This window comes from Salvelinus sp. IW2-2015, linkage group LG15, assembly GCF_002910315.2.
Source record: "Salvelinus sp. IW2-2015 linkage group LG15, ASM291031v2, whole genome shotgun sequence".
Classification (NCBI taxonomy): domain Eukaryota; kingdom Metazoa; phylum Chordata; class Actinopteri; order Salmoniformes; family Salmonidae; genus Salvelinus; species Salvelinus sp. IW2-2015.
The window spans coordinates 59,007,431-59,034,733 of NC_036855.1; the positions used below are offsets into that span (position 1 = coordinate 59,007,431).

The 27,303-nt window shown below is 42.2% G+C and overlaps 2 protein-coding genes across 3 annotated transcripts; both read right to left on the minus strand.

Moving 5' to 3' along the window:
• Positions 1-191: 191 nt before the first annotated feature.
• On the minus strand, positions 192-2,776 carry LOC111974684 (lymphatic vessel endothelial hyaluronic acid receptor 1). Its single transcript, XM_024002608.2, has 6 exons — positions 2,595-2,776; positions 2,025-2,202; positions 1,778-1,917; positions 1,175-1,363; positions 956-1,034; positions 192-717 (listed from the first exon to the last, which is right to left on the minus strand). Exons 1-6 carry the CDS (start codon positions 2,677-2,679, stop codon positions 483-485), a joined length of 906 nt encoding a protein of 301 aa, XP_023858376.1. The 5' UTR covers positions 2,680-2,776; the 3' UTR covers positions 192-482.
• A 585-nt stretch (positions 2,777-3,361) lies between these two features.
• mrvi1 (murine retrovirus integration site 1 homolog) lies at positions 3,362-27,165 on the minus strand. Of its 2 annotated transcripts, none has more exons than XM_070447305.1 (23): positions 26,873-27,165; positions 23,398-23,557; positions 22,752-23,016; positions 17,175-17,387; positions 14,948-15,066; positions 14,665-14,726; positions 14,021-14,194; positions 13,377-13,454; positions 13,202-13,248; positions 13,056-13,112; positions 12,292-12,789; positions 11,975-12,053; positions 11,180-11,282; positions 11,043-11,073; positions 10,132-10,272; positions 9,908-10,039; positions 9,073-9,226; positions 8,925-8,974; positions 8,575-8,727; positions 8,377-8,441; positions 7,433-7,552; positions 5,999-6,136; positions 3,362-5,875 (listed from the first exon to the last, which is right to left on the minus strand). In XM_070447305.1, the coding sequence occupies exons 1-23, from the start codon at positions 26,928-26,930 to the stop codon at positions 5,629-5,631; spliced, it is 3,144 nt and encodes a 1,047-aa protein (XP_070303406.1). In that variant the 5' UTR covers positions 26,931-27,165; the 3' UTR covers positions 3,362-5,628. The 2 variants fall into 2 exon arrangements, with proteins under 2 accessions (XP_070303406.1, XP_023858740.2); XM_024002972.2 differs by lacking the exon at positions 26,873-27,165 and adding an exon at positions 23,851-23,974.
• Between the last annotated feature and the right edge of the window lie 138 nt (positions 27,166-27,303).

Genomic DNA, 27,303 nt, shown 5'->3' on the forward strand with positions numbered 1-27,303 from the left:
GATACAAAAAGTTAGAATTTATTGCATCACTTCAAGATTGGCATTAGTTAAAACACATGATTTAACATGCAGTAGTTAGCAGTGGCCATGGCATACTGACTAACTTTATCTGAAGTCATCAAATTAATTATCTGTGTAGTAGAAAATATGAACCCATTTTGAATTCAGCTACTATAATAGTCCTTGCCTCAACTCATCCACGTTGCAGCAACAATTGCCTTGATGACATCGCCATCTAGTGGTTAAAATACAGGATGATCTCTAGAACAATCTATTTTGAATATGAACGGCACAAAACAACGAGACATAAAGTCACTTTTTAAAGCAAAATTGGAAAGGCATCCCATGCTATAAATAAATGCATTTGAATAACATCAATGCACACTTTGTACAAACGACTAAACAACATAACTTCCATAAGCAGGAACATAACTTTAAAAAAGCAGCCTGACCTTATCTTTGGTTTTACATAATCTAAAGCATCAAGGTTTTGTCTCTGATGCTGAATCAGTGTTGGTCTCATCACTGATGTTCACACTGATGTCATTGGCTGTGTCTTTGCACACATCCTCCTCAGGCTCAGCCTTAGCTTCTCCCTCAGTCTGGGCTTCCTTTGTGTCCTTCATACAGGTGTGTGCTGCACACTCCTCTGTCTCAATGTACTCTTTCTGCTGCTCCCCATCCCAGCAGGGGAGAATAGTCTTGAGGCCATTGTTCCTTTTTAAAGAGGAAAAATAAAATGTGACTTTTTTTTAACACAGTTAACACAGCATCAACTTACATCCCTAAAGTCACTCTGGTATAAATCAAATGTATGCATGACCATGACAAAAGGTATATGTTATAGCAATTGTGCTTAATGAATTACCATTATCTAAATAATGGCTTTCAATTCAAGGGATCTTACAAATCAATTTTTTTCCCTTTTACAAAAAAAAGTTGTAAAAACACTTACGTTCTAAAGTACATGAGAATGGCCATTGCAGTCAGAAGAAGAACAATGGCCGAGGTGATAAGTAATGCTTTTGGCACCACTAAAACAACAGAGCACAGGAGAGGGAAGAGATTACTCATACAAAATGAGCCTTGTCACTTTCACTCCCAATGGTAATGATGACAGAACACAGGAGTGGTTTGATGGACAACAGCAATGCTGGTAGTTAATGTCTCAAACCTCCAATTGAAGACTTTGCGCTGCTCATGGACTGGGGTAGTTCTACCTCTACCTCCTCTGGGTTATCAGAAAAACTACTGAGCGAGAGAAGGGAGGAGCGAGAATGAGAGGTGGGCCGTGTGGACTGTGTGGAGGGGACAAGATGAATGATGGCTGGAGAGAGGGAGGTAGAGGGGGGTGAGGCCGCTCCTGAAGGAGAAAGATGTGGTTAGCAATTTTATTCACATTCAATTAAATGAATACATTGATATCCAGCATTGACATCACAGTGGCTGTTTGCCAAATATTTTCATTTCACTCATTTCCTAAAACTTGGTCAAACCACCCCAGGGACAGTTCAGGAAGTTAATGTAGGATGTTTTTCACGCTCAAATGTTCCCTTTTCCTCTCACGTTCATACAATTGTTCGTTTCACAAAGGAAATTAAAGTACGTGATTTGACTTTCTGGAAAAATTCCAATTACCTCAGAGTTTAGGGTCAACAAAAAGGCACAGAGCAATTAGATTATGTATCCATGAATCACCATACCATAATATTTCTCAATTTTATCTTTGATCCATTGACTGCATGGAGATTAAGATTTTTTAAATCCTTTACTGTACCTGAAGTGTTGAAACAGAACACATCAAAACGTTTGGTGACAGAGGCTCTCCATTTGATGACACCGGTCTGGTTTTGACCACAGGTTTTACTGGCCTCAATACGAGGGATCACTGCAAAATGTTCATCAATCCACCCAAACCTAGAGACACAGCCGATTTAAAATGGATTCATTACTTCTCAGAGGTTATCTATTATGAAAAGGATCACTAGCATACAAAGAAGAATCGAATCCAAAAGCCATTTTACCTGCATGTTTCCAAGCCCAGTCTCTGAGCCTCCTCAACCTGGGAATTGGAGGCCATGGTTACACCCAGAGACCAGCACACCTCCCTGGCCTCAGAGGCATTGAAGGCATAGGCAAACTGGTTTGCGTCATTTGTGTAGCTGACCAGAAACACCCCAGCTATGTGTCTCTCTGGGAAAGCTGGTGATAAGGGAATTGAAGATAAGTTTCTGTGCATATTTGCTGGTTTTAAAACATTAGCAATATTTCACTGTTCTTGTTTCTAATTAGTCAAGTTCATCAATTTGAAAATCCAATAATAAGTCAGAATATTTTAAACTCCTTTTTCGTTTAGATAATTTAGTGAAAAATGATCACTTAATGCATTTGCATGCCTTGTATTATTTAATGTATTTTTATATCAATGTTCATCAGTAATCATTAAGATAATAAAATCACTTCAAAATGATGTTCAAAATAATTCTCCAAAAGCACAGTGCATATTTGAGAACGGATTTCAAATAGTGAAAGAAGGCAACATCTTTGAGCTTTGAGGCACATGCAGTATAATCAAAACAAAACATTATTCTTACCATGAATTTTGCTAGGATCAACATGTAGACCAGAGAATGACAGTGTGAGAGGCAGCAGTAGTGATAGTATCCAAACCTGCATCATGGTTACCAATGGTCAGAGACACAGGACTGGGAGCTAATGGGGTGACAAGTGTTCCACTGTGTGTCTGTGTGTCTGTGAGCCAAAATGAAGAGGTTAGTGAGAGGTGATTCTCTTCAGATCAGAAGGGTGGGTTCATGAAGTGTACAAGGCTGTTGCATAAATGACCAGTCAGACGAGGTGGTGACAAGGCCACGGAACCACCGGGAACAGGAAGCAGGAAGTACGTTGTACAGGCTATTCAGTATGGGCACTTTAGGATCCAACCAGGTCCAAGAATAAGATAAATGTAGCAAGACGTTAACATAACATGGAGCAGAAGCTTCGGAAGTGTGGCATAAACTGCTGAAGTAGTTTAAGTGTGGCATAAACTGAGAATACGATGAACATCTCTTACTCATAATACCCCGTAATAACGCATTATGCTTGAAAAGACATGGAGGATTCCATCCAAACTGATCTTCAGGACTCCTTTACCAACTTCAGGAAAACATTTCTGAGATGATCATGTAAACTACTAACATCAAAACATTGAACCTGAGGAAGATTTGTTTTAATAGATAGGCATGTCAAATTGGGAGACTGCCTAAAAAACTTATGAATACAGAATAAGCAAAAATCAAACAAGCTAGTCCTTAAGTTGTATTCTTTCGAGAGAGTACAGGAGGAGTGTTTGGCACAGATAGATGTTGGGAAAATTGTTTATTTTTATTGGCTTTGGCACCTCACACAATGATTTCCTCCATCTGCCCATTGCTTAGTCATTAACAAGCTCATGATCCCTGGCATCCTCTGATGTGACTCTGACACACAGCGAAATCCCACTTCCAGCAAACACCTCACCCCAACCTAGTACAGCAGGAAATGACGCAGGCAGAACTGAAAAATAAGCAAAAGTAGTTGTTTGCTGTATGAGAAGAATCAGTGACATTTAAACATCCCCCCCAAAAAATGACATCTAAAGAGAACATTTATATTTTATTTTGTGACATGAATTTAATATTAAAATAGAGAGAATCACTCAAGCAGCCTTGACACACTGCAGCTACAGCTTAATGGAGCCAAGTAGATTACATAAGTGGTTTCCTGAGAGATATGAAAGGTTCAAAAGATCTTTCATTTTCATAAGTGCAGGGAGGAAGAGAACAAGCGCTGTGCTGAAAAATACAATTACTGTGTCACTCATTCCTCCAAGGAAGCGACTGATTTGGGAGGTTAGCATGAGAACTCTGCCAACACACCTGTTTGCTTCATGGAAACTGCACCTGTCTGTCTGACATACATTATTCACTATGGAAATGAATGCTGCGAGTTTTAAGGCACCTTTATTTCAAGGCGAAAATGACACAACAGAAAACCCTGGCACGCATGTGGGGAGAAGATTTCTCAGGCTGTCTAAAAGTGCTCTCGTACATTAAGGAAATCTTTCAGTGCTCGGAGGGCGCAAACCAACACAGTAACAACACAAACAAACAAGAACCATCAGCTGCTAAATATTGCACTTGAGGAACTACTTTGGAATGTGCTTATATTATTGATTATCCAAAATAGTATCTGCTTAAATACCACAAATATAGATATTTTACTAAAGATTAAAAAACATATCTATCTCTTTAAATCTCTCCGTAAATCTCTTCAGGGGATGTCCTCTTACTGGACCTGAGAGAATGAACATAAAGTAACAGAGTGGTAGATGAATGTACATTAGTCTAATGTCTACTGGGACATTTGTCTTAGGGAACTCATCAGGAATCATCCATCTTCACCCAAGGGGCCACATTCAGTCCTCCAGGATGACATTCAGAGTAGGACAATGAATAATAACAATACATTGTGAATATATACAGTGAGGTCCAAAAGTATTTGGACAATGACAAATATATATATATATTTTTGGCTCTGTACTTCAGCACTTTGGATTTGAAATGATACAAGGACTATAAAGTGCAAATTGTCAGCTTTGGTTTGAGGGTATTTTCATCCATTTTTCATCCATTAAAAATTACAGCACTTTGTGTACATAGTCCGGTAAATAATGTATTGTGTATTTTGGAGTAAATTTTATTGTAAATAATAATAGAACATGTTTCTAAAAACTTTTAAATTAATGTGGATGCTACCATGATTACGGAAAATTATGAATGAATCGTGAATAATGATGAGTGTGAAAGTTACTGAGGTATAAATATCATACCCCCAAAATGCTAATCCTACCTGTTCATTCTGTTCATTGTGTCATTCAGGATTATCCGCAATCATGCTAACATCCACATTAAAGTAGAAGAGTTATTATATTAATAGCATATATTATAATATTATATTCTTATTTACAACATCAAAATGACACAATACATTATTTACCATTAATTTCTATTGGGCACAAAATAATCTGAAACACAACCGAAACAAATTGTGAATGCATCCAAAAGATTAGTAGAGTCATATGCCGAATACTACACTTTGGACTTCTATAATACACATAGAAGTGAATTTGTCCAAAACCTTTTGGCTCCCTGAAATGGGGGGACTGTGTACAAAAAGTGTTGTAATTTCTAAACAGTTCACCTGGTATGGATGAAAATGCCCTCATATTAAAGCTGACAGTCTGCATTTTAACCTCATAGTCATTGTATAATTTAAAATCCAAAGTCCTGGATCTCTTACATAAGAAAATATTTCATCACACTATTATACTTGGCCCCCTAAGCAACAATCATATATCACCATCACAAACACTTGGGCAGCTTTCCTAACACAACATAAATATGCCTTGATAAAGTTTATGATCATTAGAAGGCTTATCCTCTGAAACCAATAAAAAACTCAATAAACACTCCCAAAGATACATCCCCAAACCCTTCGAAACCCTGTATTCAAGTTCAGCTCTTGTATGGTGATGTATCATGGGAAAAATTGTCTGTGGACTGAGAGAAGTATGAGACAGGCTCTTTGTTATTCTGGAGTGGGATTCTTTGGCTGTACTCCTACATTCAGTTCAAAGATCTTCTTCTTGCCCTGGACCATGGCTTTTTCTGCCGACATGTCCCCATGGTTGTTATAGCGATCACTAAAGTATGTGAAAACATTGACGACCAGAAACGTGACCAGGAATAACGTCAAAACAATCCAGAGAAGTCGGTTACGGCGGAAAATCTTGGGGCAAAGCCGGTCAAGGACAACTAGGACCTCTTCAACCTTACTGTAAAGGCAAAATTGAGAGGGGATTCAGAACAATTCAAGCTATACACCCAGTCATTATACAGCGACTAGTATAACTACATAATAATTCATTTACAATTGATCTACATGAAGTGAAAATCACCTGCTGAACTTTTCTTTTCTGCTGATTTCTTTTCCTTTTCCTTCATCCTTCTTTTCTGGCTTTTCCTCTACTTTCTCCTCCTCTTCCTCCTCCTCCACCTCTTTGACTTCTTTACTTCTCTTCAGTCCCTCTTGGTAGCTGTATTTGGAACATTACACTTGTTTTCTCATTAAAGGCACATGAGCTGAACGTAGAGGAAGTATCACAAGACAGCAGTGGCACATTACTACCATTCAAAAGTTTGGGGTCACTTAGAAATGTCCTTGTTTTTGAAAGAAAATAAACATTTTTGTTTTGCTTCATTAAGTAGTACCCGCAAAACACCAGTCTAAACGTCAACAGTGAAGAGGTGACTCTGAGATGCTGGCCTTCTAGGCAGAGTACCTCTGGCCAGTGTTTGTGTTCTTTTGCCCATCTTAATATTTGGCCAGTCTGAGATATGGCTTTTTCTTTGCAACTCTGCCTAGAAGGCCAGCATCCCAGAGTCGCCTCTTCACTGTTGACTTTGAGACTGGTGTTTTGCGGGTACTATTTAATGAAGCTTCCAGTTGAAGACTTGTGAGGCGTCTGTTTCTCAAACTAGACACTCTAATGTACTTGTCCTCTGGCTCAGTTGTGCACCGGGGCCTCCCACTCCTCTTTCATTCTGGTTAGAGACAGTTTGTGCTGTTCTGTGAAGGGAGTAGTATACAGCGTTGTACAAGATCTTCAGTTTCTTAGCAATTTCTCGCATGGAATAGCTTTCATTTCTCAGAACAAGAATAGACGGACGAGTTTCAGAAGAAAGTTATTTGCTTCTGGCCATTTTGAGTCTGTAATCGAACCCACAAATGCTGATGCTCCAGATACTCAACTAGTCTAAAGAAGGTCAGTTTTATTGCTTCTTTAATTAGCACAACAGTTTTCAGCTGTGCTAACTTTATTGCAAAAGGGTTTTCTAATGATCAATTAGCCTTTTAAAATGATAAACTTGGATAAGCTAACACAACGTGCCATTGGAACACAGGAATGATGGTTGCTGATAATGGGCCTCTGTACGCCTATGCAGATATTCCATTAAAAAATCTGCCATTTCCAGCTATAATAGTCACTTACAACATCAACAATGTCTACACTGTATTTCTGATCAATTTGATGTTATTTCAATGGACAAAAAAAAAGCTTTTCTTTCAAAAACAATATACTTGTCCTTTCTACGTGACCCCAAACTTTTGAACGGTAGTGTATAAACTACTTAACTTTATTGCAATGCTGACTGTACTGAATGTACAGTATATTTCGTTGAGTATTCATATTCTATTATGTACTGGGGCTATTATGTCAGTACAGTACAGCCAGTGTTGAGCCACTCTTCTGTCAGTGTGCACAGGGTGTGTGACTGTGGGTATGTGTGTGGGTGGTCAGGGTGAGCGGGTACATAGAAAAGGGTCTCACCCTTTATTGTAGGCCTCCTCCTCGATCTTTGCCTTGATCTCTGATCTGATCTCCTCTAGGTTGATGGAGGGCTTGGCTGGGGCAGATTGCTCAGCTTCCTGCTCTGCCACAGTCTTTCCACTGCATTGTTTCATAGCGGAAAAAACACATAGAACATTTTACCAACAGACATTATGAGAGAGAGGAGTGCATTATGGTCATTAGGCTTTCCATCATAACACTGTGGCCTTGTGTTAATGGACAGGCTGGAACGCAGTTGAAAGGCAGCGTGCGTGTATGGCACCATCACTGCCAGGTAAGCTTGCGTAAAAAACAAAAGTACGAAGGCAAAATGTGTACATGGGGACTCTTAAATGTCCCAGGCTTTTATTGAGCAGACACTTGATACGTTGTTATTGTCTCTCTTGCTTTGAGAGATCCTGAGATTTTGGCATGGGGCGAACTAAGAGAGCGCATCTCTCCCTCCCCCTCTCCCTCCCCCTCTCCCTCTCCCTCTCTCCTGGCTTTTGTCAAGCTCCCCAGCCCAAATGTTTAGATTACATCTCAGAATAGCCCATCAGCCAGCTGCAGTTGGGTTTTTATGGAATGTTGCACAGTTATTTTGGGTGCATAGACAATCTGGGAGTTGCATAAGGGTAGTGCAGTTATCTGCTGTGTATGGCCCCTGGTATCCGGATGGCAATGATTAATCAAGCTACTCCCCAGGGAACACTTCCTGAAGGTCAAGTACATAAGGCAAATATTCTGATACAGCACAAGATGTCTTCTGATAAGGGTGTACATATATTAAGGCCCCGCATCGCCCATTGTTTCACAGCGCTGTGAACTGACCTTGGGAACCAGGCAATACAGGCAAGGAGATAGATTGTGCTGAGTACAGTATGTACAGTATATTTGTGGGTATGCATTAGGTCAACATTATGACAGAGGATGGAGGAACATACCTCTCAGCTATAGCTGGATGTGTAGGCTCAGTGGGAAAGTTGCTTTTCATACTGTTGGCTTCACACTGTGATTAACAAGAACAAACAACATGCATGTAGATGAAGCAGACTAATAAACTTAAATAGACAGGATATTACCACTTAATCATGTGGTCAGGTTGACAGGCTGAGAAGGTTGTGATTGGGTAGAAAACATACCAGGACAGGAAGTGCTTGGCCCATGGTGGGTTGGGGACTGGGTCCCATGGCAACGCTGGGGCCGGGTCCTGCCATGACCGGGGTCTGACCAGGGATGTTCAGGAGGTTAAATTTGGGGACCACCGCAACACTGACCCTCCGCCTGGGCAAAGCCTGATAAGGAACAATTGGAAAGGAGAGAGAGAGGGTGAGAGATAGAGGGAAGAAGAAAATAGAGGGAGAGTTCAGTTGGGGGGATTATCCATAAAAATATATTGAGAAGTGTCAACCTGATATAACCAGTCAAATCCAGTGCATACTCTCAACAACAAACCCAGTAGAAACACTCTGTTCAACACTACAGCACCAACCTTTCCCAGGGTCAGCGACATTGATCTGGATGGCCGTGGGACTCCATCATCTAACCAGAGAACACAGGAGAATGCAGTTGAAGTCCATCAACATTTTGCAACAACTCGCCTATCATGCACTGGAGATAAAGGGTTTGTGCAGGTGTACCTCCAGTGTCTATGGATCCTCCATAGCAGCGACTGGAGGTCTGGTTGGCCAGCTTCTTGAACTCCATCAGCTCAGCGTGGTCCTTCTCATAGGTCCTCTTCAGATTCTCCACGTACTGCATCATCACCTCTGTGGCCTTGTTCATACGTTTCTCCTGTCACACAAATGGTTCCAAAAGGGTTCTTTGGCTGTCCCCATAGGAGAACCCTTTTTGGGTTCCATGTAGAACCGTCTGTGGAAAGCGTTTTACTTGGAACCCAAAAGGGTTCTACCTGGAACCAAAAAGGGTTCTTTAAAGGGTTCTCCTATGGGGACAGACAAAGAACCCTTTTAGGTTCTAGATAGCATGTTCTGTTCTAAGAGTGTTCTAAGAGTTAACCATACAGTCACAGCAGAGAGAGAGAGAGAATAGAATTTTGAGAGGGATTCCAACACTGTAGAAAGCCATCATCATGTCAGGTCTGGGGTCAGGTCTAGGGTCAGCAGCAATATGTTGTTAGTCTATAAATCACAAGGGACTTGTGTGACGTCTAACAACGGACATACCCCTGAGTCCTTCCCTAGTCATTTATTGGAGTTGGCTTTGGTGTGAACGATAACCTGAGGGAAAGCATAACATCAGGCTAAATCGTTCATAAACATATCTTATCTATCCTAAAACAAACATACCCACGGCCCTGAACATCCCAAAGTGTTTTTCTCATGACAGTGGATCATGGAAAGGTTTTTTCACTTTCACTCAATGTTTTCTTCTCTCATTCATGGGTTTCCTCAAATCATTAGTGTACCCCGTGGATGGCCCATCCTATCCTATCCTATGCCTGCGTTCCAGTACCTGTCGGACTGCTCCAACCATCTCAGCTCTGCTGGAGAGCCTGGTGGCCAGACGRTGCAGTACTGCTACTGTCTCTATGAGGCACTGGTAAGACTCCCGCTGCTCCATGTTACTCCACTGTGGTGCCGTGCACTGAGGAGACAACAGCAACAAAACACAGGTCTTTTATAAGTGAAAGTGAATCACAACTCATTTATTGTCATCATGGCACACTAAAGGCTGACCTTCAGAGAGCCTTTGAATTCTTCCAGTTCCTTCTCTGTGTTTTCCTCGGTCAGGGTCCGCTCCCGCTCTGCCTGTTTGAGCCGTGTCTCCAGAGTGTAGTTGTCGTTCCGGAACGCCAGCGACAGTTGAACAAACGCGTTCTGTGGGGAGGATATGACTGTGTTCAATGTTCATTAAACCGTCACCAGGGACACATTAGATACCATTATTAAGGACTGAGACACACCAACTCACTGGACCGCCACACAAAGTAGATCAGAGGGGTCAGGTCAATTAATGTGCTGCCCAAGAAAACATGAATACAGTATGGGACTGAATAAACACACGTAACACTGAACATCCTTGATAACATGTTAACATAACATAACTGTTATGCTAGCAATGTACAGTATGTGGTAATGTAAAGCACAACTACACTAGCTGGCTACCCAGAGCTGCCATATAGAGCACCAACTAGCCAGTGTGTTGACATGTGCTGCTTGCTACCAGGCCTGAGATGAGCCTATCACGTGCAGCGATGCTGACAGATGAACTCCTGGTGCCATGCTGTCATGATCAAACGGTCTTTGCTGCAGAATCCCAAACATCGTCGCAGAGTACTGAGGCAATAGTTGAGAGGAAATCGGTGACTTCGACTGTCCTAGTGCACAACATGTATCCCCCTGGGTGGGACAGGCGTCTGGGCAGGCGGGGCTAAAGCCTAGTCCAAGTGCTCTGCACTCAAACAACACAGCCATGTTTGCATTTTCTCCTTAGAGACAGGAAATCATTAAGGCTCCCATTAGTCTCAATCATGGGTAGGGACTAGGGGCTTCCTGTACATTACATTCATGAGGCCACAGACATGGGGAGAACATGCACTATAAAACTGTTACTGTTGTATAATACACTCTCCAGAGTAGATACTAACCTCAACTTCTTTTTCCGTGAGTGGAGGTGCACTACAATATAATCAGAGAGGAAATATAGGTTCAGTATGTAAGTAGAAAATACCAAAATATTTGGTCAAAGGTCATTCCCTGTCAGTCTAAATACTGTGATACCCACCAGCCTGGTAGCCCCCTGTGCAGTTTGAGTTTCCTCAGCATGATGTCTGAGATGTTGGGCATGGCGTCTGACTTCTCTTTAGCCTCCTCATCAGTAGGAGACCCTGCAGGGGGCAGAAGAGGAGGGACCAGGCCCCACACACACACACACACACACACACACACACACACACAACACACACACCACAACACACAACACACACCACACACACACACACACACACACACACACACACACCACACACACACACACACACACACACAAACACACACACACACACACACACACACACCACACGCACGCACACACACACAAGACCCATGTAGATAGTTACAACGTGGCTATCTGGTCTCAATGGGAAAACCTAATTTATTTAAATAATCAGATTACTATTTTGATAATCGACCTACTTCTGAACAACATTGTACTGCAATTTTCTTGGATCACAAACTACTTCACTGATGTCTTTTCAAAGTTTGGGCAAACCAATCTTAGCTGACTGGGTTCTCTCATGTTTTAGTTAACACTCGCATCATCTGCTGGTGCAAACTAAAAATAACATTTCAGGTTGCCAATAAACTGCAGCTCTGTGCCAAACTTAGAACAGAACGTGCCCTCAGTTCTAATGAAAATCTCTCGGGGTCAGTAAGGACTCGCATCCTGTGACGTAGCTGGGAGCCTTGACTCCTTTCCCCCTCACTAGATAAAAGTCTACTGTCCACTCCAATGGTCTGTTACACAGCACTACACACAGCACTGTCTCCTCTCCAGGTCAGACACGGGGTAACACAGTACCTCTTTCCTGTTCAGCTGTTTCACTCAAGTCTGCCAACTTTGACCCCACAATGCTTTGGTTCCGCATCAGCTTGTGCTCCTGTATACAGAAGAACAGTGCAAATTTAGATTTTTAAGAGCTTTCATGTTGTAATAACTGTGTCGTACAAAGATGTTTACAAGACCAAAACATTACAAGAACAAAACATTCTCTCTCATGATTTTAGCATTTACCAAAAGGCTCTTAAATCCCCCAAAACATGCAATAAATGTCCCATTAATGCTATCAGGTGAAACTCAAGGGATGAGTCCCGGTAGTTAAAAGGCTCCCATCGTACCTCTCTTATTTTGGACAGCTTCTGCACGTTGACAGGCTGTACAGGGAAGTCCTTGTACCCAGAGGACTTGAGCAGGGCATCCCGGGTCTTGTCTTGAAAGGCAAAGGTTTCCTCGTTTGTAGGGGGGAGACTTGGTGCCCCATTTCTGGCGTTGAGAGTTCCAACAGTGTCCCAGGAAACAGCTCTCATGAGGGGAGGAAAGGCCCCGATTGTCTTGATCTCTGCCGTGCAGGGGACCTGCTGAGTGGGGGGCCGAGGGACAGGCTTGGCCACCCCAGTGGCAGGGGCCTGGTTGGGGGCTCGGGCCAGAACCTCCTCTGGCTTATTGACTAGTACTGGTTCTGGGCAATTCTTAGCTGTTACCCGGGGGTCACAGTTCTCCTTCTGGCCCCCACTGGGCTCCCTGGGGGGTGGGGGAACAGAGTATCGAGGAGCCAGGGTGCCTGAGGACACCTTACGCTTCTCATTGGGCTTCCAGTCCACCAACCTCCTGGTGCTCTAAAAACAGCAATATCACAATTCYTTAAACACTGTCAATTCAGGAGAAACTAATTGGATTTTCTTGGAGAGGGGGCGCAAGAATGTCAACATTTACCATTTTCTACCGTAAATTAATTATTGTATCCAACATAGCTATGAGCATAGCTATTCTGGAGTGTAAACTCATGAGTGTTTTTACTAACTACGTATTGCATTTTCATGTATGACTAACTGTTCCAGGGTGCCACTTGGGAATGAGAGTGGTGGTGAGAGTGCTGTGCTACCTCATGCTCCGGTATACTGGTATCAGCCTGCTCCCTCGCAGGCAGAACCTCCAATCGCTGCCACAGAGGAACACAAAACAACACCCATCAACATACTGTTAAAACACCATTACTGAGTGCATCAGACAAATTCATACTGGTCTTACCAGGCTGACAGGCGATGAGGGGGCATAGTTCACCTCTGTGGCTACAGCTGAAAGAAAAAGGTTTACAAAAAAAGCTGTATAATTAAATGTGTTTTTTTGTATTTTTATGCAAGGCTTTTCATGCTCTCCAGTGAAGAAAGTGAATATTCTCTAACAGACAGAAAGATGGACGTACCTATTTGAGGGGCTGTGATAAGAGAGCTGTTTCTGGACGGTACAGGTGAGGAGGATGGTGTGTGGTTAGGAGAAAGACCTGTGGATAAAACATGCACGTGTTTTATGTTTGGACAATGAAAGTACAGTATACTGCATCAGCATCGCTTTCCAGATAACAACGCAACATAAAAACTATAGGTATTGGGATTTCATTTGATATCTGTCACTGTAGTCTGTTACGTGAGGGAAGACTGGAATTATCTGGCGTGCATTCAGAATGCTGCAAGACGAAGGCATGAGGGCACGTACGTGATGTTCAGATAACTCCGGAAGTCAAGATAGAAACATACAGCAATTACAATGACTCACTTACGCAATTCAGCTAGCAGACCTGAGGGTTTGTTGGCTGCTCACTGTATTTCATAACCAGCGTTAAGAGTCAAAATATTGTTAAACCAAATCTACTCTTCAACAGGTGACTAAATCTCTACTGTGTAAATAGTGGTCTTAAGCTGAAGAACTTAATAACGTGACATTTCTTGTATCATCTTTCTGCCTCTGTCTTACATACTGTATACTATACAGTAAGACTTATCGTAAAGTACTTGTATATTTCCCTGTTTCACTTGTATACCAGTCTGTAAACCAGTGAGTGTCTCTCACCTGTGGGTGATTCAGAGAGGCTGCAGGTGGACTTTCGGCCCCTGCGGCTCAGGAAGCGGTCGCTGACTTTCTTGGCCTCCTGCAGTAGCACCAGGTTCTTCTGACGGTCCTCCTCCGAGAGCTGCAGCTCAGGCAGATGGTCTTTCACCAGGTCTATCACATTGCCTGTACTGTCTGAGAAGGATACACATGTACACGCACGCACCCACGCACCCACGCACCCACGCACCCACGCACCCACGCACCCACGCACCCACGCACACACACACACACACACACACACACACACACCAGAGTCGTAATTAAAACACAAACAGAGACAATAAGAGACAAATGGCAACAACCAATAGTATTCTCTCTGAGCTCAGCAACAGAGCAACAAGCCAACATCAATAGTAATCAAAGCAGAAGCATCCAGGCGCTGAGAGCTTTGGCTCTGCTTTTCTAAGGACAAAGGGCCCCAGTTCTCTATGCTGTCAGACACTGATGACCAAACTTAGACATTTCAATAGATGGAATTAAATTAGCCACACAATGTTATGAAGAAAAAAATCACAATGGAACTCACATTTTGAACAATGGACTTATGTACGTTTTGTTAACACGAGGCTATATTTAGCCTTTCAGTATTTGATTGTACCCACCGACTGTCGTGATGGGTCCTGCCAGGGAGTTTCGGGACAAGCGAGATCTGGGACTGTGTGGTCTGGGAAAGAGAAACGTTTAAAATGAACAGACGCCGTGTTCTTACGACACAGTCTTTATTTACATTTAGCTACTCTAAACACTTGAAGAAGGATGGATTTTCTTTTCTAGAAATATCTCGATCCTGGCTTGGTTAAAGTGGCACATTTTTCAAGAGGTGGTTTGCTCTCAAGCCTTTTTGACATGAACAGTCCTGTTCTCAGGATGAAATAACACATGTACCTGGTCTGTTCCAGAGGGCGACCGTCTGCTTGGACCACGGTCACGGTCGCTTGCTTTGGGAAGACAATGGTGGGAGCAGGCATCGCCACGGTAACTGCTCTACTTTCAACTGGTGTATACTAGATAGAAAGATATGTGAGAAACAAAAGGTTTAAAATAGGAGAGGCGTAACTTTAGTTATGCAGCAAGACCAGAACTAGACTGCATGAAAAAGGTTTTGAGTGGACTTTTGAGGGACCTGGATAGCAGACATGGGATCCTGCCATAGAAAAATCTGATATTGTCTCTCAAATAGAAGGCAAATTCATAGATATGGATATTGTTATTGCAATGACGTAAACAGGGGGACATTTTCATTTAAATCATTCAAAACATAAAAGCATGCAAACAAAGATTACAGAGACATTTGAGTAAACATGTTACCAAATGGCTTGTGTCACCGCAAAGGCACTTTCTCATTCTCTACCCTTTAACCTTCCTGCTTATGTACACATCTATAAAATATTGTGTACACACCTTCACAGCGATGTTTGGTGACTTGGTTCCCCAAACTGAAGACTTGCTGTTTTCATAAGCTTTTAATGTTGATATTAATGTGAAGACAGAGCCAAACATACAGCTTAATGTCTCTCTAGACCCTCCCTGATGTTGACCGTGGCTGGGACTGTATGGGGAACGTGGTGGAATCCGCAGGAGGAAAAAGACTTCAAGGCATACCCATTTCAAAGTACTTTTAAGGGGAAAATAAATAAACTTGTGGTCCTCTGTGATCGGTGGGTATTTCAGTGAGGCACTTAGCTCTGTTGACTAGCAGGTGGTCCATGGTTTCCAGCAGCAGCAGCATTTTTAGCTCAGCAGCACAATGTCAACAGCCTGAACCCCTGAACATCAGAAACTCTAGACAACGTCCCTCTGGACTAAACACATCCTGAACTCACTGGACCTCAGCATCCCAGGAGAGTGGAAGGACAGAATGAACACTCACTTGAACCAAGTCAACCATATTAAGTATATTTCCAACCTTAAAGGTCAGGCTTATATACCCTGTACATGTTTTATTAATATCCTAGTGTCCTGGTTCTATCCTCAGAGAAAATTATGCAAATAAACAGGGAGGCATTAAATGAACCTTCACTGAGACCTTTGTCCTGGAAGAGAATGTTAATAAATGTTATCCCTGTAACAGTCTAAAACTGCTGAAAGGCCAGGGCTATTGTTTAATAAAGGAGGATCATTTTATATGGTTGCCATACCCCCAGGTTAGATTACAGAGGCTCATTGCATTCCTCAGTGAAGTCTTATCTAGGCCGTGGTTATGACTGACTGGAACGGGTGAGGAGTAACTCAGTGGTTCTGGTGAGGCAGCCATCCGCTCAACACAAATCTGTATATAGGTCCTGACTATACACAGACAGCTTTCAGAAAGCCTCTACTTTTTGTCTCAAATACAGAGTTTCAATAGCCTGTTTTCTGGGAGACGTACTGGACTAGGCAAAGCCACATTCAGAGACTCATAAAACATCCAATCTATCCACTGCTCTGTACAAGTCTACTCAACTCAATAAACATTAGGGTAGGGAGTCACACAGGATCTGAACAGATGACAGAACAAAACAACGAGGGACAGTTCAGTCTTCAGAGTAGAGCCAAGATCTGGAGTGGTCTGGACACACTGTGCTAACCTGTCTTGACCACCTGCGCAGCGCAAATGATCTCATCAACACAAAAAACAGGGTAATAAGAGGCTCTGGAAAGAAAGTTTGTAATCTGGACAGAAGAGGAAAGAACATCCCGTTCATGTTTTTGCTGGGATTAATTACATATTTTCACTGCTGAGTGAAGCTTTGTTCCTGAGTCAAAAATAGAAGTGGGTGAAACGCACCCATAAAGCACAGGAATCCCAAACTCAAATCATGAATGAATTAAAGTCTGGTGAAAGACAGTGAAGGGATTCAATGTTACTAAAGATACACACATCCGAAACACACTAACATGTATTAGCAATGAATATGTGAGCAACACTATGAGTATAGATATGATCTAAGACTAATGCTCATATTGCTCATATGCTATTGTTGCTCACACATTCATCGCAAATCAGTATAGCTTGTCAATACTGAACCTTGGGTTCTAGGTTCTGTATTAATGAGATAGTGTCATGTATAGCTCTGAGTGCAACATATCACAGCTTTAGAGTGAAGGTTTAATGTAATGGATAGGTACTCACTGTGCTGGGTGAGCTGGAGGAACTGTCGAGCTCCTCAGGGGAATCCTCCTCTTCTTCAGGGAGGACGGGCATAACGGGGGGCTGTGGGGCTCGGGGTCGTGTCAGGGGGAAAAAAAAGGGACTCTCAGCTGGAGTGGGTTGGGTAGGGGATTCTTCTAACTGCTGTTCAGTCTGAACCCAGGGAAAGCAGTACAACTCGTGGCCCCCTCCTTCCTGAAACCAGAATTATATGCATGCAAGCAGGAAGTAACACAGGCACAAGTGAGAATATGCAGCCTCTGATTGCTTCTAACTATCAGGGAAACCACAAAGAAGCATGACGCTTCCTCAAATAGGATAAGTGTATAGATACATTTGCCTATGAATGGGTGTGCCAACTGGTGGTGGCAATGTTGATTGAACTTTGATGTTGGAAGACAAAACCTATGATATCACAAGGAAAGGGCCTTGTAGACATACATTCAAAGTCTGTAAATAGTATTGCAGTTGCACTGTTCTGGTCATCTCCATGTAAAAGGACCAATGAGCACCAACATGTGACGCTTATAGGAACATATCACATTTGGTGTCAAATGAAAGCTAAAAGTCTATATTATTTGAAGGCATAGATGTTTCAATCATTTTCCATTCAAAAAATGTGGCATAAGTAAAAACTTTGCTTTTTGGATAAACAGATGGAAAAGGGGTCTTAGAAAACATCTTCCAGAAAAAGTCTTAAAAGGTATCAGAAATACAATAAAAACAATAATGTTGAAGTAAAGACCCCTGCCAACTAATATCAACACTTCTATTAAGTTTTGCAGAAATGATTTGCCTTGTGTAAGTTTAAGTAATATTGCCTAGTGTCTTGTCATTTTGTTATCAAAAACCCACATATCTTTAAGATATTTTCTAATTTCTCTCCCTCATGAGGAGGGAGGATAATGACATTTCACAGAAATAACAAGTAATGGTAGACCTACCAGTTAGTTATAATGTTTCTACTGATAATCATTTCGGTAACAGAGTGATTGAAAAATCTGCAACATAAGGACTGCAATTGAATTGGCCAAAATGTTAAATCATAGTAGAGGACAGTAGAGCACAGTAAAGTAGAGTAGACTATAATTGACTGGACTCTTCTGTACTGTACTTTACTGTACTGTACTGCACTCTACTGAGCTCTACTGTGCTGTACTTTGATGTCCAAACTTGTGAAACATAGACGTCTATGATTGGTACAGATTTGGTCCGGTCTGGACCAATAATAGCCAGTGTGTAGAAAAATAGCCAGTGTGTAGAATAATACCCAAACATGCAAAGGAGGATATTACATTTTTCTACCTTTGCGTACCTATTCAGGATGTATCAACATGAATATAAATGACATTCACAATTGCATTTCTGTAAAGTCCAGATCAAGGACCCATGACGTGATTTCTGTTACCATCATTATATTATCGGGTGTTGATCCACTTCACTTACTAACCAAAATATACCGAACAGAAATATAAACGCAACAGGTAAAGTGTTGGTCCCATGTTTCATGAGATGAAATAAAAGATCCCAGAAATGATTTTGTGCACAAATGTGTTTACATCCCTGTTAGTGAACATTTCTCCTTTGCCAAGATAATTCATCCACCTGACAGATGTGGCATATCAAGAAGCTGATTAAACAGCATGATAATTACACAGGTGCACCTTGTGCTGAGGACAATAAATGTTCAGTTTTGTCACACAACGCAATGTCACAGATGTCTCAAGGTTTGAGGGAGCATACAATTTGCATGCTGACTGCAGGAATGTCCACCAGAGCTGTTGCTAGATAATTTTATGTTAATTTCTCATTCCATAAGCTGCCTCTAACGTAATTTTAGAGAATTTGTCAGTACGTCCAACCGGCCTCACAACCTCAGACCACTTGCAACCATGCCAGCCCAGGACTTCCACATCTGGCTTCACCTCGATCATTTGAGAGCAGCCACCCAGACAGCTGATGAAACTGTGGGTTTGTACAACCGAATAATTTCTGCACAAACTGTCAGAAGCCGTCTCAGGGAAGCTCATCTGCTTGCTCATCGTCCTCACCCGGGTCTTGACCTGACTGCAGTTCGGCATCGTATCTGACTTCAGTGGGCAAATGCTCACCTTCAATGGCTACTGGCACGCTGGAGAAGTGTGCTCTTCACGGATGAATCCCGGTTTCAACTGTACCGGGCAGATGGCAGACAGCGTGTATGGCGTTGTGTGGGCGAGCGGTTTGCTGAACAGAGTGCCCCATGGTGGTACGGACAACAAACACAATTGCATTTTACAGGTGGCAATTTTAATGCACAGAGATACCGTGACGAGATCCTGAGGCCCATTGTCGTGCCATTCATCCGCCTCCATCACCTCATGTTTCAGCATGATAATGCACGGCCTCATGTCGCAAGGATCTGTACACAATTCCTGGAAGCTGAAAATGTCCCAGTTCTTCCATGGCCTACATACTCACCAGACATGTCACCCATTGAGCAGCTTTGGCATGCTCTGGATCGACGTGTACGACAGCGTTCCCGCCAATATCGAGCAACTTCACACAGCCATTGAAAAGGAGTGGGACAACATTCCACAGGCCACAATCAACAGTGTGATTAACTCTATGTGAAGGAGATGTGTCGCGCTGCATGAGGCAAATGGTGGTCACACCAGATACTGACTGGTTTTCTGATCAACACCCCTACCATTTTTTAAGGTATCTGTGACGACAGATGCATATCTGTATTCCCAGCCATGTGAAATCCACAGATTAGAGCAGTGTTTCCCAACCCTGGTCCTCCAGTACCCCCAACAGCACACAGTTTCGTTGTAGCCCTTGACAAACACACCTTATTCAACTCATTGAGGGCTTGATGATTAGTTGACAAGTTGAATCAGGTGTGCTTGTCCAGGGTTACAATAAACATGTGTATTGTTGGGGGTACTCGAGGAGCAGGGTTGGGAAACATTGTATTAGAGCCTAATGAATTAATTTAAATTGACTGATTTCCTTTAATGAACTGTAATTCAGTAAAATCTTTAAAATTGTTGCATGTTGCATTTCTATTTTTGTTCAGTGTAGATTTTTTCAAACTCAAGATGCCATATCATAGCTAACACGTCATTCTTTCTGCAGACATCTTTGAATTATTTTTGAGTTTTTGGAAATGGTAGTCAAATAAAAAACTGAGGGAGATTTTACTGTCATTCTGTTAACAAACTTTGCATCTGCACTGTTCCTCTAATAAATGTGTTTTAGTAACATTTTCAGTGGCAGTTGTTAAAAGTAGACTTCTGTGTATAGGGGTGTGGTTTGGTAAAGGCTCAGTGCAGTCCAAAACTATATTTTTTGTGTTTTGATATATATTTCCACACTATGAGGTTGGACAAATACTGTGAAATTGTGAAAATTATAATAATGCTCTTTCAGTGTAAGAGCTGTTTGAAAAGACTGTCTGTACTTTCAGCCTGTTTTGGTGGGATGGAGTTTTGGTCTGCCTGGTGACATCGCTAGGCTGTAAATTTGTTAATAATAGACCAATAAGAAAGAGAGTTCCAAACCTCTCTGCCAATAACAGCTAGTTTTCAGTTTCCCCCTCCCCACTCAGACCACTTCCAGACAGTCCTAGCAAAATTCTTGCTTGAGAAATTGCTCTTGCTGAGAAGCATTTTTTTTCTCTTTTTGACCATTTTGATTGAAAACAATCACAGTAGCTAGGTTTCCATCCAAACAATATGCCCATTTTCCACCAGAGATGTGTTTCCATCAAACTGACTTTTTGCGCAATGAGATAATGCACATAAAAATGACTTTTGCCATTAAATTCCCATGTACTGAATGAAAAACACAAGTTAAATGGGTTTCCATCGCATTTTCAACTCTACTGGTGGATTTGTTGCGTTATATAGCAAATGTGCCCACTCTGGTCTTGGCACATGTGGTTTAACTAACAGCTGGCAGATACAGTGGGGGTAGTCTACCTATATTATGAGACTATTATGGATAAGCGCGATATTATTTGTCTTTGTCAAACGGCAGCCAAGCATCGATCATCACCTTGCACATTAATCACCCTGTGAAGTTCATCATCATATATTTAATCTGTAGTTTAATAAACTGCATGCTTTCCAGAGTTGTAGTGGGAGGACCACACAACATATCATCACGATATGATAGTTAGTATATAAATATTTGCCCATGAAGGCGTTTCCAGCACTATTTCTCAGATTATTAATTTAACCGACACAAAAAGATCCCACCATGTCGAACAAACAAATTGTTTGTCGGCATTTATACAATTGTACCGTCATTTTAGGTTTCCATCAGCCCGGTCGTGACTTTTTTCATGCGTTAATTCATGAAAACGTGGTTAATAAGGTACTTAATTGCTATCCAGAAATTATTGGATATTGAGATAGAAATGGCTGGATTGGGCCTTTAAACTTTGCAAACATTTTAAAGTGAAAGAGAGAGTCTCAGCGTCACTCTGTTACAATGGATTTGCCCTTCTCTCAAATAACATGGTTATGATGCAATGAATTATCATTGCAATATTCCAGATCCAGCACAAATCTCTAGCGGCATATTACTGTAATAACGTATCAGACAAACCACCACACAGACATGTCAGCTGCTTCTCTCTAGTGTTAGACCTGACTAGCAAGTCCTGCAGCTTCCAGAACTGTGCATAAACAAATGTGACCTTTGTCTCCCCAGAGGCGGGGGCGGATGAGCCAAATTAATCTGGGAGAACGGGAATCCCAGAGGAACGCATTCTTCCAGCTATTAAAGTTAGATTCATTTAACTCTGAGAATGAACAAAGAAAAACAAGATACCGTTGTCTTGCAACGAATCTGAACATCTATGACAGGCAAATCAAACTGGGAGGGCAGCGAGGTAGCACAATGGAGGATGAAAGGTTAGCAGTGTCGCAATTAAATCGTCATAGAGCAAGGTTAGCTTGAACTACCATATTTACACTAAAACCAGCATATCTAACCACACAATCGCAATCTGATTCTAAAGGGGAAACAAACACAGTTAAATTTATCCTATCCATTTCAACATGCCCATGGAAATAATACACTGGGAAAATGTCATTCAGCAGAGCCAGAATCATCCAAATCAGACATGCCATCAGTCAGAGCTCTGTCGGGGTTGACGGAGGTCACATTCTTACTGGAGTCTCCCTCTCTGAGCCTAATGGTCTTTGCCAGGGCTCACTCCAGGACTCCCTGCCTCCATTCCAACCCCGCCCAGCCCAGGCCGTCCTCCCTCATCCTGCCCTGCCTCTCTATCCATCAGCCAACCCGTGCTCCCCACAGCCAGCACTCAAGCACCACTCACTCCGTTTCTGGGTATGGGAGGGGGGTTTTGTGTAGGAAACCATGGCTTTGGAAGGATGTGTACACCTTAAATGGGTAAAATAACTTGCTTATGTTTCTGCCCATTTAGAATAGTGTGTGTGTGTTTATTTTTGAACTACAATGATTTGGGAATCACTTGAGTATTTAATAATAAAAGAGGCTATCCTCATTAAAGTAATCATTAAAAAGTATTCAGTCCTAACTTACCTTATCTGAGCCTGTTATTAAAACAGTCGGTAGAGCTCGAGAATGGAAGCTCCCACAATGCTCTAGATCACACCCAATATCTGTTGGTTGTAATGCGTTGCTCCTCCCACTCTCTTCTGGTTCAGAGGCTTTACTACCAGCACTGTCTTCTGGGTTTGATGGCTGACTCCTCCCACAGTCTCCAGGCGGCAATGCTTGGCCACTCCCACAGTAGCGGGCCTCTGACTGACAGTAGTCACGGCAACTAGGATCCTCCGATCTGAGACTGATCAAACACATCAACACACTGTTCTTTATCCATAATCAACAGTTAAATCYCTCCAAAATCATATCAAACACAATTATAACCCGTATATCAGCTTGAATATTTGTAATAACTTCCACAGCTTCCTGCTATGTGAAATACCACCACCTCCTCATTTTAAACCCGGAGAGGTGGGCCTTTCCTAACACACTTTATGCAATCCTCTGACAGTTCCCGCTTCCTCCTATGAATGTACTGAGTGCCCCTGTAACTTATTTGGGCGCTGGTGTGGCATCCCTGCACAGTCTCACCTTAGCCTAGCTCTTCAGTTATGGGGGGGATGTTAATCTAAACACATGCAATATCCTCTTCCTGTAAAAGAGAGAGAATATAAACACTAACCCTGCTACATTCTCCTCAGTGTGAGCGGCAGCGTGACTGACACAGGCAGACTGAGGGGGTGTATCCGTTGGGACGGTAAGTGAAGGGGCACACTCGTACTGGAAGAAGACTTGTGATGGGGACACTGGGGGCGTTTGTGTCTCTGACACTGGGATGGAACCTACGAGAGGGAGGAACCAACACGGTCAGACAGGGAGGTCCCAGTCACACTAACAACATGGTGTAGGCAGTAGCAGACGTGTGAAAACAAAACACATTAAACAAGCAGATGGACAGGAGATAGGAGCAGAAATGACAGGCAGATGAATTGTGGCACTGTACGACCTGCCAAAAGGAAGTGGAAGATATGTGAGGTGCACATGAGCATTTCGCTGTACCTATTTTACCTGCTGTAAACTGTGTATGTGACGAATACATTGGATTTTGATTTGAAGATGACAGTGGATCTATTACCTAAAAATGCAGGTGCAGGACCATCACTGCTGGTACTGTGGTGCTTTTGGTCTGGGACAAAGTCAGGACATTGGACTTGGCTTCTTTTGTTGTCATCAGTGCAAGGTGCCTCTGAATCGTCACAGCTCTGACGGAGCGAAAACAACATCTTCCATTAATCCATTCATGAACTATGATGTGTCATCCACACTCATCATCTCCTAGCCCCTACCTATGTTTAATGTTTTATGGGGCTGTTAGCCGTATCAGATCTAGCCGATTTTAACGTAATAAAATCTTATAAAAAGAGAGAATGCATCAATGGATTTTTCTGACATGCCGGCAATGAGGGATTCAGTGTTATGTGTTCAGTATTCACTAAGTAGAAGGGAAAAACAATAAGCTGTAGAACATAACACATTCACCCTCTTATCTTTGCTCGTAAGTCATCCAGAGTGCACATTTCATTGAAGAATGGCTTCCTGAGTCCAGACACAGTACAGTAACAGTATATGCTGGTAAATGTCATGACAAACATGGCTAACATTGCTAGAGGATGCTGGGAACGTGAGGCTAATAGACCCATCCCTCACAAGGGAGGAAGAAGAGTGTTTAGCGGTCTCCTAGGAACAAGAGGGATATTTAGACAAAGCCGCAGGAAGATTTTTGACATTTATTTTGCCATCATTTAACTAGGCAAGTCAGTTAAGAACAAATTCTTATTTACAATGACGAGGCCCCGGTGCACAACTGAGCAAGAGGACAAGTACATTAGAGTGTCTAGCTTGAGAAATAGATGCCTCACAAGTCCTCAACTGGCAGCTTCATTAAATAGTACCCGCAAAACCCCAGTCTCAACGTCAACAGTGAAGAGGCGACTCTGGGATGCTGGCCTTAAATCACTATCCTGTTATGGCCTTCACAAAACACAATGTCCAGATAGGCCAACTTCCTACAACTGGAGCTGTGATGAACCACTCATATACAACACAAAATACACCCGGATCTCCTGTCTAACATACTACAATAAACAGATAATTGATTTGTCATGAACGTTTATAACAAGCTGTTATAAATCTCTAGTGCATTATCAAACATCAGAGAATGCTGCTATTTTCATTGGTGTGAGGGTTTAGTGAGGTCAGGTTCAGGACCGGAGGTCTCCTCCTCATCAAGCCTGCGTATTTACTCCTACACACTTCTATATCTGTACATGATGAAGGAGATGACATAGAGAGAACACTTTCAGACATAGTTAAGATACTGATAAAGCAATAATCTAAAGAACAGTCACACAGTGACAAATAAAGGCAGTCCAGAAAGACTGCTGTACTGTGACTGTGCAACATTGCAAGGGTTTTGACACACTGTAAAAAATGTTTATTTGTTTCAAATTAATATTATTATTATTATTAATAATTGGTTCCACAGCTTTTGGTTTTGTTTACTCAACCTTTCGGTCAGTTTGACCTGAACTTTAAAAAATGTGTTGGCCCAAACTTAGCTCCAACATTTGAAAACGTAGGCAAAAATTCAGTCATCTTAAAACAATGTTTGCTTAAATTGTCTCATATGTTCATTCAACTATAAATTATTATTTGGGTGGTGTAGCAGGAAGACCAGAAGGCCTTGAATCAAGAGGTTGTGAGTTCAAATTCCAGGTGAGGACATGTTGAACAATAATTACTGTATAAATGAACATGCACAATGTAATCATGTATGTCAATGTGTGTCAAATATGTAAGTTGAAGGCATTGTATGTTAACAGCACTGTGTGTGTAACTAGTTCCACAGCCTTTTTAGGTAAGATGCCCAAATAATATTTTTTGTTGAATGAACACATGAGAAAGTTTAGCACACATCATTTTAAGTCGTTAGAATTGTTGCCAAAGTTTTCTCAAGTTGGAGCTAAGTTTGGACAGACACTTCTTTTTGTTCAGGTAACATTTGAGTAAACAAGTTGAGTAAACAATAAATATTTTGGACCCAGTTACAATTAGTTGAAACAACTAGATTTGTGGGGACTGTTTTTTTTTACAGTGCAACACTGGAATCCAGAAGCAATGTCCTGGGCTGAGATAGTTCATGGGAGTCCACAGTGAGAGTCAATTTCAAAGCGAACAGAGTCGAGGGGGCCAAGCTAAACTGGAGGAGTCTAAACAGAGAGACAATGAGATTAATATAGCAGTGTAATTGAATCACTCTGATTATTTCCTGCCGGGCCCAGGAGTACATCCAAGCCTGCAAGGCTCTGTCCACTGGACACACAGGGCCTCACAGCCTCTCTCTCCCCTGACCAGAGCTATTTTCAGGAACCTTCAGCCGGTCCCCTTTAGCAGGCAGGGCCCTGAGGACCACAGAGCTACCTCACGGCAAGGCAGAAGGCTGGCCTCGCTGCTCCCTCATGATAAAATGAGCTGAGCAGAGCGTTTTCCGACCCCCTTCTCCCCTGTTACGTAAGCTCTCTGCCTGTTGCCAGATTTGTTTAAAATTTGGTTGTGTAAAGCACAGGGAGTACAGAACCGGCAGAGGAAGTGGTGGTTACACAGCCACCATCCCAGATAACAGGATATGGAGGGAATGTGAGAAAGATGAGAGATGGATGGCGAAAGATAGAGGGGGAGGCAAGTGAGCTCTTGTTCAAAATACCAATGCCATTTAGACTATCATGGCTAAATACAGTATCGCAATAAAACAAATAAATCATTAGCATCTGCTGGTCATGCATAGAATCCCAGTATCTGCAACTTTCTACCAAGTCTTGTAATTATTGTTCTCCCTTAGCAAACCATTACTATCTTCCCAATAAGTGACAGCCTGTAAACCCTCACAAGAGATATACATATTCCAACATAACCCAAAGTGCTGATGAACAGCACAAATGTTTAACATGGCTGTCAACTCGATGCACATAGCCAAAGATACTAATGATAAAGTGCATGTCATGCAGCTGCAGACTCTCTAATCTCTAAACAAATAAAACGTGCGTACAATACATCATCTCTACCTGTCCACAGAGCAGAGAATAGATCAATAGCTGTACCTGTAACCTCCTGTGAGAGATACCACCTCCACTGCTTAGCTCCACATAAACTCCACATAAAACACCCGACAGAACATTCCCTCAGTCAAACTGTAATTCCCAGATTTTTTCACAGAAAACCTAGCTATCCCTGGCTGTCTCTTTTCCTTTCCTTTCCCTGTCTTTTTTTCCCAGCACCAGCCTCTCTTTCACTCCTGGGAGCTTTGACCATTTAAGGAGAAGGCTCTGTGTGCCTCTCTGGGCTGCTGCTGTGTATGTGTACAGCTCTTCTCTAAGGCTGCCGCTCCGCTCCACTCAGCCCTGACTGATCACATCTCCTGAATTACACTCCAACTCTGAGCTCCAACTCTGAGCTCGTACTCTGCCTGGGAGCGCCAAGTCACTATTTTGTCTCTCTGTGATCATTCTGTGGGGGCAGAGGTCTGACCAGG